The sequence below is a fragment of the Solea senegalensis genome, linkage group LG21 (genome assembly GCF_019176455.1).
Source record: "Solea senegalensis isolate Sse05_10M linkage group LG21, IFAPA_SoseM_1, whole genome shotgun sequence".
Classification (NCBI taxonomy): domain Eukaryota; kingdom Metazoa; phylum Chordata; class Actinopteri; order Pleuronectiformes; family Soleidae; genus Solea; species Solea senegalensis.
In genome coordinates this window covers 16,423,532-16,435,875 of record NC_058040.1, presented here as the reverse complement: position 1 = coordinate 16,435,875, position 12,344 = coordinate 16,423,532, and the positions used below count along the sequence as shown (strand labels likewise).

General features: G+C 38.9%; 1 protein-coding gene across 1 annotated transcript in view; it reads right to left on the bottom strand.

Moving 5' to 3' along the window:
- The window catches only part of LOC122758656, a 49,957-nt gene extending 38,786 nt beyond the window's left edge, over positions 1-11,171 (bottom strand). Inside the window, exons 1-3 of the mRNA XM_044012925.1 lie at positions 11,150-11,171; positions 10,454-10,559; positions 6,576-6,717 (exon numbers count right to left, since the gene is read on the bottom strand). Of these exons, the coding sequence (XP_043868860.1) occupies positions 6,576-6,717; positions 10,454-10,559; positions 11,150-11,171 (270 nt within the window). The remainder of the gene's footprint in view (positions 1-6,575; positions 6,718-10,453; positions 10,560-11,149) is intronic.
- Between the last annotated feature and the right edge of the window lie 1,173 nt (positions 11,172-12,344).

The window sequence follows — 12,344 nt, the reverse complement described above, 5'->3', positions numbered from 1 at the left end:
CTGATTTTATCCAATTAATAAAAGGCTTGTTGAATTAAAATCTCTTAATCTCTGAACATGTTTGACCACTTAATCTCATTGTTACACCGACTTTTCTGACAGGAAAACTAAAGTTGGTTCTGTTTAACAGTGAATGTCTTGTAGACTGTTTTTCAGTAGAACGATCACTTAAATAGCCAACTACTTTGACAATAAATAAATGAATAAGTGTTTCTATGAGCGTCAAAAATGTGAATATGTTGTGTTTTCTTTGCTCCTCTGAACATCTTTGGCATGAAGACGTCGTCATTTTGAGGTCGCAGAAACACTTCAATGGAGAAAATGATGTACAGATGAAATCGACGATGAGAATAATCATTAGTTGCTGCGACGCTGTCGTCTCTCGTCGTCTTTCAAGGCGTCTTGTCACTTAACTTCAAGGAATGTAAATCCGTGTCAAGAGGAAGGCAGGAGTGTTTCATACCAACATCCTCCCTGGTATGATATTCAAATTCAAGGCCATAACAAACAATCAAAGCAGACTTTAATCAGGAACACTCTTCACCTCAGCACACAAGCGGAGTATGCGACGTTTCCATTCCAAACACTTTTGAATGTGTGTGTCTCTCAGTGTTTAAGGCTCACACCCTCATTCCAGACATAGTCGCCACCTTCGTCTACCTTCTCGCTTTTCCCATGATTCACTGTGACGCTGCGGTTTGTGACATGTGCGATGTCTTGTGGACGATTTTTGAGACGTTTGAAATTGTTGCACGCATATTTAGAATTACTACGGGGACTGACGAAGGCTCCGAAACAGCACTTTCAGTCAATAACATTTTATTTACACAACATGAAGTCGATTAAGAGGCCAAAACTATGTTTCATGACCTTGGTGTTTGACCTTTGGTGACCCCAAAATCTTAATCTGAGTTATTCAAGTGAGTTCAAGTGAACATTTGTGTCATATTTGAAAGAATTCTATTGAGGGTTATAAAGCTAACACTTCATTTCACAAGAAATCAAAAGGTTGTGGTGACCTTGAACTTTAGCTACAATGCTAAATTTAACCGCCTGATTTTAAAGTTGCAAAGTTCTGCCAAAACGGTAACGCAGCTGACTCGCGTAGGACCTAATTTGCAGTTACGACTTCACGGTAAAACTGTAAATTAGTACGCATTCCATGCTAACAATTTAGCAATTAGCATGAAACAAACACACATAAAGGAAATACATTGTTTTATTTTATTTGTGGACTAATTTTACTTGTAGCATGTTTTAACGATGTTTAAGTCACTATAGGATATTAGCACGGTATTTCAGTCACGATACGATAGTATCACGATATTGCAATGTAATCACATTAGTGAGAATGAGCAGTTGGCACCATCACATGGACTGAAACGTCAAATTTTATTTAATGCTAATCCACAAACGTCAGTTTAAAAATGATATTCCAAGTCTCAAAAGTGAATTAATATCGCAAAATATTGCGATATGTCATTGTATCGATTTTCCCCTTGTTACATTGAGCAAAACAAAACCAGGAAACTTTCACATTAAAAACACGGAAAAATCTGAAACCATGTTCTAATTTGATTACCAAAATAGTTGAGGATTAATTTAGTAAACTATTAATCTAATTATTTAAAAAAACAAAGCTAATTTCAGACAAAACTGTGACTGATATTCTAATTTTGATGAGAACTTTCTCCACCTGTACATGAATTCCTAGTATTTAATGACAGACTGTTTCTCCTACATGACGACTATTGACATTTAAATGTAGCACATAATAGTCGGCTTGTTTGGCATAGGTTACCTACATATACTAAGCCACGCCCCCTGTCCCAGCAGTAGAAACCACAGTGGATTTGACCCGTGACAGAAAGAAGTCAAACACCGATGTTGCCATCGACTTCATCACGTGGATAAAAGATTGTTTTAAGTGACAAACGCAAAATGCAAATATGGAAGGAATGAATGAATGAATGAATGAAGACAAACACAGACATACTTTCTCTCTCCCTGTGACAGCTGACGGACAACACCCTGAACAAAGACTCATCGCACAGCAATGACACTGCCCTGGCAGCTAAATCACAACAATAACAATAATAACAACAATAATAACAATAACAATAATAATAATAATAATGATGAGGACACCTGAACCAGTTGGGAAGTTTGCACAAACTTGGATTAGCTGACAAGTCGCTCCAGTGGCTCTCGACAATGAATTCTGAAGGCGATTAATGAACGACGGCTCTGACAGCGCGTTCACGACAAACACAGTGATTCACCGTCAAATCATTTATGTTTCTCCAAACAAGTGACGAGAACTGTCATAACTGTGTAAAAGTCATGACAAGTTATGCTGCTTTAAAAACTCTTACGACAGTTCCAAAACATGCCTCAATAATTTAAATCATAAATGGATATCGTGATTGTGTTATCGTGGTGGAATATTGTGATATGATTTTGAGCTGATTTACCACATAGTTGAACTTTCTCTCAAAAGTCGTTTGAGTTTGAGACCCCTGTGCTACATGCTAAATTGTTAGCATGGTGATCCAGTTGCCTGTTAGAACTTTGAATGACGTCAAACCTGAGTTAAACCCGAGTTAAGTGCAGTCCAGTCGGTTAATGTTAGTGTTATAGCTAGGTTTGCTAACTAGCCAGCTAATCTAGTCCATTTTATAAACGTAACCTGATGCTAGCGATGTGAACCTGAAAGGTAACAGGGTTAGCCACTATGGTTATGAGTAAGGATTAACTTGGTTTGTTAGCTTTTTTTCGCGTTTTTCATTTGTTTGTTGTTGCTCTGGAACACAACCATGGCTCATTGTGACTGATCAGTGATAGCATGTTAGCAGCTAGCTACAGTAATACAAATCTATTGACCTATATATACACATATATATGTATATATGTATATATATATATATATATATATACACATATATACATATGATAAGATGATTACACTTAGACTCAACAAGCAATTTATTAGGTACACCTGTTCAACTGCTTGTCAATGCAAATATCTAACCAGTCAATCCCACGACACATCAACACATCAACACATTAACACATTTGGGAACTTAAACCTGCTAAAGTTCAAACCGAGCATCACAAGTTCACTAACTGTTGATCTGCTGGGATTTTCACACACAATCATCACCAGTGTTCACAGAGAACGATGAAGAGGAGAAGCAGTTCAGTTTCCAGAGAAGAATGAGAAAGAAACAGGAGATCACACCGGGTGCCACTTTATTAGGCGTCCTCCTGTGTACCTAACAAAGTGGCCACTGAGCAAATCAAAAATCTCCTTTTCTGGACACATTCTTGACCAGTTTGTGTGAGAAAAGAGAGAGGGAGTGAACGAGAGACATGGAGGGAGAGTGACGAGGGCGTGTGCCAGGCGTGAGAGAGAGAGAGAGAGAGAGAGAGAGAGAGAGAGGGAATTGTGCTTTCTCGTTGGTCTGGTTGGTTAACTATCTGGACCACAGTCAAAGGAAAGAATGTAGTCCCATTAAAACACATTAAGAGAGAGAGAGAGAGACAGAGAGAGAGAGAATGGGCGTGTTTCCCTGTCAGAAACAGAGAGAAAGTAAAATGGAGATAAACAGATACCAAACTGTCACTATTTTCTCTTTAGCTGTCAAGTAACAAGAACTCGTCTTGCAGATTAAAAAAACGAAGCTGAGATTAAATCAAGTTACAGAGGAGAAAAAAAAGGAAGAGTGACATGATGATACTGTGACGATCACATGACCCTTAATTATGTGTGTCTAATTGTATAAATGTGTAGATATGTAGGACGGAAAATCATTAGACAAAAGACAACGTCAAACGTGTCAAAGCACTGAAGGAGGAAACAGAAATTAAGGATTAAGACATGTAAGAATATACAAATAAGATAAAAAAATACAATGAAATGTAGTGTTTTCTGCTCAAAAATATCAATTACTGCAGTAAAAAGATCCTGTACGCAGTCGAACTTAAGATAATTGCATTTGAAATTGTTACTGAAACTCAAAAACACTTTGGCATTAAATGCTTATAATTACTTACTTAAAGCGATAGTTGTCCCCTAAAAATATCAAATTGATGCTAGGAGATGCATAAAGAGTCCAAAAATAACAAAATCGTGCTAAAAAGAGAGTGAATTATCGTCATTTGACACGATACAGTTGGTAAATTGCAAAGGCTGCGATTAAATTTCTCTATTTTTGACCGTGAACATGTTTGTGTGTGTCTTTAGTTTGTGTCTTACACATTGCAGGTACATGAATGTGTGGATTTACACGTTATCTACTGTAAACTGGTGTATTATCTACGACTGTATCCTTGCTTACATAACGCGCGCGTGTTGAAGGTCAAAACGTCACTTAAAGGAGAGACAGAGAAGCAGAAAGTGTGGAGGTAAAAGAGCAGGATGGACAGAGAGAGATAGAGGGACAGTGGACAGACGGTGAAGAGGAGCCACAGGCGCAGGAATCACAAGAGTCCACGATGCAAACAGACGAGTTCTGTCGGGCTTTACAACATTCCTCAAGCACGCACGACTGTTTGCATTCGAATCACAGCAGCACTTTACAACATGTTCTCACTGAAAACTCACGCCTGGGCCTTTTTGTGATCCACTCACTCTCCTGCACCAAACCCCATGGAGAAAACATGGGTTTTTACATCACGGCGTGCAGGAGCTGTTGATGCACTGCCGCCTCCATCAGTGACTTTAAACATGTTGCTTTGTGACTTCAGGGTTTCAAACCAGCTGTTCACATTTACAGCAGTGACACTAAATGACCACACGAGGCAGCAGCGGACCAGCACCGCCTGTGTCCCTGTGAGCTAAAAATGCGAATTTTCTCAATGGACTTTACAAACTTCAGTTTCCTGTTGGAAAATGGCATCGTAACAGCATAAAAAGTGAGGCAAGCGTGTTGTTAAGATATTGTAGACATAGATTTTATTTAATGAGACTTTTGTGAGTGGCTAAAATCTGTTTTTCACATGCGGTATCAGCGCCTAATGGTAAAAAAGCATTAAGAGACGGAATTTTGTCTGGCTTTTGATCGAAATTATTGTGGTTTTAATTATTTTAGCTAATATGACTAACTTTTTTTGACATTTAGTTGTATTTTTTTGCATTTTTTCCACATTTACTTCTATATTTTAGGGCTAAACTTGATGTTTATTGCTTAACCTCTGTCAGTATCGTCGTCATTTAAATCCATTTTGTAAATCCCGCATAACTCGTTTGAATCTTCATGTCCACACAGCTCCAGGAGGAAATCATAAATATGACATAATGTCGTTTCCACTCGTGTATAACAGCAGCAGCAGCAGCAGCAGCCTCCGCCCAGCTGAAATAAAGATAACATCTCCCTCTCTGTGCTGCTCTTATCATCGCAGCAGCAGCGCGGTGCATAGTTCAGACCAACTCTGCCCTCTGGGAAAACGCACAACAATGTGTTTCATCACAACAGTTTTATGTTTTATGAGGAAACGTTGTTTAATTGAGTTCTTGTTCTGTTAAAAGTAAACAACGTTACTCCTATAGATATAGATCTTTATGGCATCAGTGCTGCTTTATATACATATGTATATTTGTCCTATAGAGCAAACACAGCGTCCTGAAGTGACTGACGGCTGAAAAGTGTTGGCACAAAACATCGATCTCACTGTCCTGACTTGTGAGATACAATAACTGAAACGCTGGCACCAAAGATGGATTTCTTAATAAAAGTGATGGTATCGTAATAACATGTTTTTAACCTCCGAACAAAACACAATTTAAACAAAAACAGCGATTTTACATCACTGCACCCGGGAGCTCTTGACCCACTGCTGCCTCCATGAATAAGTTAAACGCTTTTATTTTGTAACTTTGGTGTTTGAAAATCATTGATCACATTTAACTCAGTGACGCAAAGTGACCACACGAGGCAGCGGGGGACCAGCGGTGCTAAAAACAAGGATTTTCCTCTATGGACTTTGGTGTGGGAGAGTAAACAGTTAACAAACTTCCAGTTTCCTGTAGGAAAGGTCGTTCTAACAGTTGTAAAACATGATATAAGACATCACAAAGTCTGCTCACAGACTGTGAGACTTTTGGTGAGCGGCTAAAGTCCATTTGCTAAAGTCAGTGCACACAGAAGCACAAAAACCTAAACTATCCCTTTAATTCATATACGTACAGTACAGTGCATGGGTGTGTCTGAGTGCATATGATGCCATGCTCAAGGTGCGTGGTAGAAGAGAAGTAGCACAAACTTTAAACTCTGTTTCTTCACCTTCTCAAATGTGTTCAGGTGTTTTCCTCTCATGCGTCAGCTGTTATCAGACTATGACACGACTTTCATGATGAACGTGAGACGCTGTTTGTTTTCCCTCTGTCATCAGCTGAGCTTACGCTCAAAAAAACAAACGCGTTCACCTCCGAGCTTCTCGTGCAGCACGTGACCGCGCGGCTTCAACAGCCGAGGAAACGCAGTGACAGCAGCAGGAACGCGAACACTCTGACCCACGCGGGGTCCACGCAGCAGCAGTGAAAACACAGACAGACTCCACGAGGAGCCTCTTACCTGTTGACGCTGTCTTCCTCCTCCTCCTCCTCTCTGTGCTGTGACTGAGTGACTGACAAACCGCTGCTCCTGCCTGACAGGAGTTAGTTTGCCCGGTGGGTGAGTGAGTGGGCGGGGCCACGCCTGTCCTGTCCTCCTCCACCTGCGGCGCCGTGCGTAAAGAGCGCGCAGCGCGACGCGACGCACGCACGCACGCGCGCGGGGGTTTACCTGCGCTGCTGCCGCACCTGCCTCACAGAGAGGGAACAGAGGAGGGAAAAGGAGAAACCACGTGATTTAAGAGGAAAAAAGAGAAAGTTTCACTCCCCCCCCTCCCTCCTCTCTCTCTTTCTTTCTGTGTCACCATTTTTGGAGATCCAGAGCACCAACACACAACTATTCAAACTATTTCAAGAATGTTTACAGTCATTTAGACATTTAGTTTCCCATCTATCTATCTATCTATCTACCTATATATCTAAGATAAGATAAGATAAGATAAGATAAGATAAGATAGTCCTTTATTAGTCCCACAGTGGAGTAAATGTACAGTGTTACAGCAGCAAAGACAGTAAAGATAAAGGTAATAAATAATACACACGTGTTTCCACATTATATTAAAGTACAATATAGAAAGATATTAAAATCAGACTGAGCTCATCTCATCTATCTGATGAAACGCGACAATTCCCATGAATATGAAACGGACAGAAATAAAAACACATTTCCTCAGATCCATTTCAGAAAATATACTAAAAAAAACAACAAAAAAAACAAATATGAGTCAAAGCGACAGTTTTTTCTACTTCTCTATCACAAAACCAAAGTGCTGCACAAACTATACAAAAGCAAATATAAACAGCAGATACAACAGGAATTATTATTATTATTATCATTATTATTATTATTATTATCAAAAAGCTTACAGGGATATATGTATGTAGAGTAATGACTATGGTATGATCTTTATTGTCATTATAAAGCCGAAATTTTCAATGGGAATTGAACCCAGCACCTTCTTGCTATTAGGCAACCATGCTAAACACTACACCATTGCCAAAAATGGTGATATAGAAGAGGCTCTGGAAATATGAAACATATTGTATTATGATATAAAGTTATGTATCGTGAGGTTATTCAATACTTAACACTAAGTTTGCTACTGCCGTGAATTTTGATTTCGTTTTTTAGTTGTTGTTTCTTAAGAAAAAGAATGCATATATGTAAACACAATTGATCCAAATTGATTAAGAAAATCAATCAATAAATCAAAAATAATAAAAACCAATGGAAGCATGAATAGTGAGAAAACGAAAGGGCCCGCGATGGAGCCCTGTGGTACCCCACAACTAAGACAAAAAATACTGAATCTTAGGGGAAAACCATCTGTTAATGCACGACATACTAAACCAAGACAACACCAGGTGTCACTCTTTTTTAATTATGTGTTCACTTTACCTTATGTGGCCATGCTAGCACAGTGGTGTGGACAGATTAGACAGGAGACACCTCCGTGTGTGTGTGTGTGTGTGTGTGTGTGTGTCCTGCAACACAGAGCACTGACCTGACTGTTGGTTTGTTACGCAGCTGCTTGTTGCTACGGGAAACGCTCTGATCACTGAGCTGCTGCCTGTTGGGCAACACAGGCAACCACTCCTCACATTCCTCTGCAGTGGAGCAATGGACACACCCATCAGCAGCAGGTTATACTATGGACTCACACACACACACACACAAAGACACACTTGTATACGATCATTATTCTGTATAAGCTTCTTTTCTGTGTTTGTTTAGACACAGACTTGAATGAGCTCATTTGAATATAAATCCTGCGTCTGGCTGAGCGTCACCTGTGGCCGTGACTCACCTGAGGAAGTTCTGAGGAAAATATGTGTGTGTTTCAGTCTGAGCTTATAAAAAGTGCAGCACGTGGCTCTTTATCGTGTACAAAGTTCCACTCACACACAAGTTTGCTCATCCACATTTCAGTCCAAGTTCAGTTCAGCTTCACACATAAAAGGAAATGACTTTAAATTCAACACATTTTTTTAAACAGATACTGAGCAGAATCCACAGATAGTCTCCACTTTCTGCCCTCTTTATAGATAATGGATATTTCAGGAAGACACTTAACCAAAGACTCACCTAATAAAAATCTACATCTAAGTCAAATCATTTTATTTCACTGTTAAATACCATTTCCTAACTGTAAACTAAACTAAACTAAGCCACACCAAAGCCCATTGAGAAAATCAACGTTTTTAGCTCACAGGGACACAGGAGCTGCTGCGCATCTGCTGCCCCGTGTGGTCAGTTTGTGTCACTGAGGTAAATCTGAAGGAAGGATTACAAATGCCGAAGTGACAAAATAAGACATTTGAACTTAATGATAGAGGCAGCGGTGGATGAAGAACTCCTGTGTGCTGTGACGTTAAAATCACTGATTTTCTCTATGGGGTTTGGTGTGGGGAGTGAACGTTTTACAAAACGACACAAACTTCAGTTTTTTTCTTCTGTTTCTGCCCCTGAGTGAACTTCATTTGCTCCTTTTGTGAATGCACTTTGATATTTTTGTATAAATACATGTTTTCTGTTTAGTTTTTTTTAAACGTGTGCCTGAATTTTACATATATACATACAATGACGTACCAAATGTCATCATCTCGCGCACATCTGCTTTCTGCTGCGCGGCAGTCAATCACACGGTGAAGACTTGTACCTGTGCTGTTGTGTCACCTGTGATTCGGGGTGTGGCACAGAAGCATGCAGCAGCAGAAGGGAGCGTCGCAGTGAGGCAACCTTTACTCACACTGATAATCCACACTGCTGCAATGAGCCTTACGTAAGACCTCTCTGTAGTGATGTACATCTGCAGGTATGTATGTGTGAGTCGTCTGTCACTGAATGCCATCTTTGAAATCATGTTATTTTGAATTTTAGATTGAGGTGGACTTTTTCTTATTTAGTTAGTCAGTTGCAATTACTTTTTCTATTAATTAAGTATTTGTTTGGTCCATAAAATGTCAGAAAATCCTGAAAATGATGACATTCTACATCATCCTGTTTTGTCCACAAACTTTTTCTTATATGGAGCAAAGAAACCAGAAAATATTCACGTTTAATATCTTAATCAGGAAATAATCATGTGCTTTATGATTTTTTTAGTAAGATTTGTCATGAATAACAAAAATTATTATATTTTAGCATTAAAAATGTAATTTCTATTAAATTCTGGTGTATTAACCATTACAGAAACATTAAAATATGATTCTGATAATTACCAATGCTGTTCATTGAGGGCAGCTGTGGCTTTGTGTGGCGGTGTAATACATTTGTTAAGCTCTGTGTATATAAGTGTATATCATTTAAAGTTTGCCGTCATAAATAAATGTGATAAAGCACAAATAAGTGTCGGCTGACACCGAAACTGACCCTCGTGTGGCAGCAGGAGTTTCCGCCTTTAGCTTTTTGTTTGACTTTGCTCTCTGTAAACAGATTTATCAGAAAAAAGATGACGTGAACAAATCCTGAGACTCACATGAAAAATACACCATTCAGTAGCAACGTGAAAAAAGAAAAAAAAAAAAGTATATATCATAAAAAATACCGATGGAGTGTGACAGTAAACACAGAGATGGTTTGTTCTGGGTTTATTCTTAATCTGTGGCGGCAGAGTTTGCAGAAAAGTCACAGACGTTTGAAAGTGTCGGCCAGGATATAACAGATGTTTCATTCTTTTATATTTTCAGTAATAATAGGAATAAAACAACGACGGTAATACTGCAAATGCACATTAACCTTCATGCAGGATCTGTCGTTTTGTTTATGTTTCAGTCGTTTCCTTTCTTCAGCGTGCGTTGAATGTTACGCGTTTCCTGGGAAATGAATATCCCACGTACCTGATCACAGACACACTGCACTGTAAGGAGAAGACGGACCATGTGTGGTACACCTGGTGGAATCGCGTGACTCTGCCAGGTGGAGGTTTAAAAATGTTGTGCCACGCTGCAGGGAAAAAAAGAAGAAGTGGTCAGTGTTTACGAGGGAGATGAGGTCAGACCTGTAAGCCTCTCAGTGATTTACTGTTTTTTCCTCTGTGAAAACTAAACTCGCTGTAAAACTCACACTGGAGCCACTCTCACACCACCATGTTTTACTGTCTTTAAATGCTGATTTATGATTATGTTTATGTGTGTATATGTGTATACATTCATTATACTGACCTACATTCAGAAACACACGTTATGGAAGCTTCTACAGAATGAGTGTTGTGGACTACAGATGGAAATGAGCTAAAGGTAGAATCTAGAAGTGGCATATTTGTTCTGCTGAGCCTGATGGTTTTTGTCCACTGTCCCTGGCGAAAATAAAAATAAATAAATAAATGTGCCATTCTCCAGACATTCACCTGTTCATTTTCTGGTCCAATATGTAGTCCAAGTGAGGAGAAACTCTGGATGATCGTCCAAAGATTCTCCTGCTGCTCTCAACATGTTTAAGCTAGACAACATTTAACTGTTGTTCCTTAAGTGTGAACGGAAATATCCATTAAAAGAGAACAAACTGAATGAATGAACAAAAACATGTGAGCTCACCTGTTTGTTGTGAAGCCTCCATTTAGTCAAGCACCATCTTGTTTTTCTTTTAATTCTGAATCAGAGCTACTGTAAGTACATTTGGAAGAGCCAGAGTGAAGCTTATTCAACCATGCACTGCCTAGCACTAGCTGGTAGCAACTACTACAAGCTGTTACTAATTGGGAGCTGCTACTACTAGCTGGTATCTAGCACTTGAAATAGCTGGGAACTACTACTAGCTGGTATCTAGCACTTGAAGGTACTAGTTGGGAGCTACTACTAGCTGGTATCTAGTACTAGCTAGCAGGAACTAGATGAGAGCTACTACTAGCAAGTAGTATTTCTCAGTGGTAGCTATAAGGCACTTGACTAGCTGGTGCTAGCTGGAAGCCAATACTACTACTAGCAGGTACCAGCTGGGGCTGCTACTAAAGATAATTTTCATAATGAATTCATAATTTTGTCAATAAAATGTGATAGAAATGTTGAAAAATGTTAATCGTTGTTTTTTAAAACCTGGAAATAATGTCTTTGTTAGTCCACAAACCAAACTGATTCAGGTTTAATGATTTCTTTGTTTATATGGAGCAAAGAAAGCAGAACATGTTCACATTTAAGAAGCTGGGAAATGAATCAATGAACTTGTTTTAATCATTTGGAAAGAAAACACTCAAAATGATGACTCAATTACCAAAATAGTTGATGATTAATTTAGTAGACTAACACTACTGACATAGTGAGCATAAATTGAAAATGGATGTCATGCTTTACTGGTGTAAAATGTATTTTTTAGGTGAATATTTCAGGTAAAATTCAGGAACCTTCTTGACTAATATCTGAAATATTCATCAGTCTCTTCATCATCAGGTAAAACAACATCATTGTTGGCAGAAATGAACGAAACCACCTTGATGAGTCAAAAACAAAGTGTCCTCCTCCTCCTCTGTTCACTGAATAATTATTTCCTCTAAAATGACATTGTACTGTGATGTGTAATAATGTGTCCCGACTCATCGCTGCTGCAGGCAAGTAACAAAGAGTCTGCACTAATCCACATATCACATATTAAATATCTCCAGGTAATCAGAGCTTGAGAGGGATTTCTTTCCAACAGGAAACAGACGTTTGTGTTACAGTATAAAACCACTTTCTCACACATCAAAGTCATCAAAAATGAAAAACGGTATTTTTAGCACACAGTGTCACAAAATAA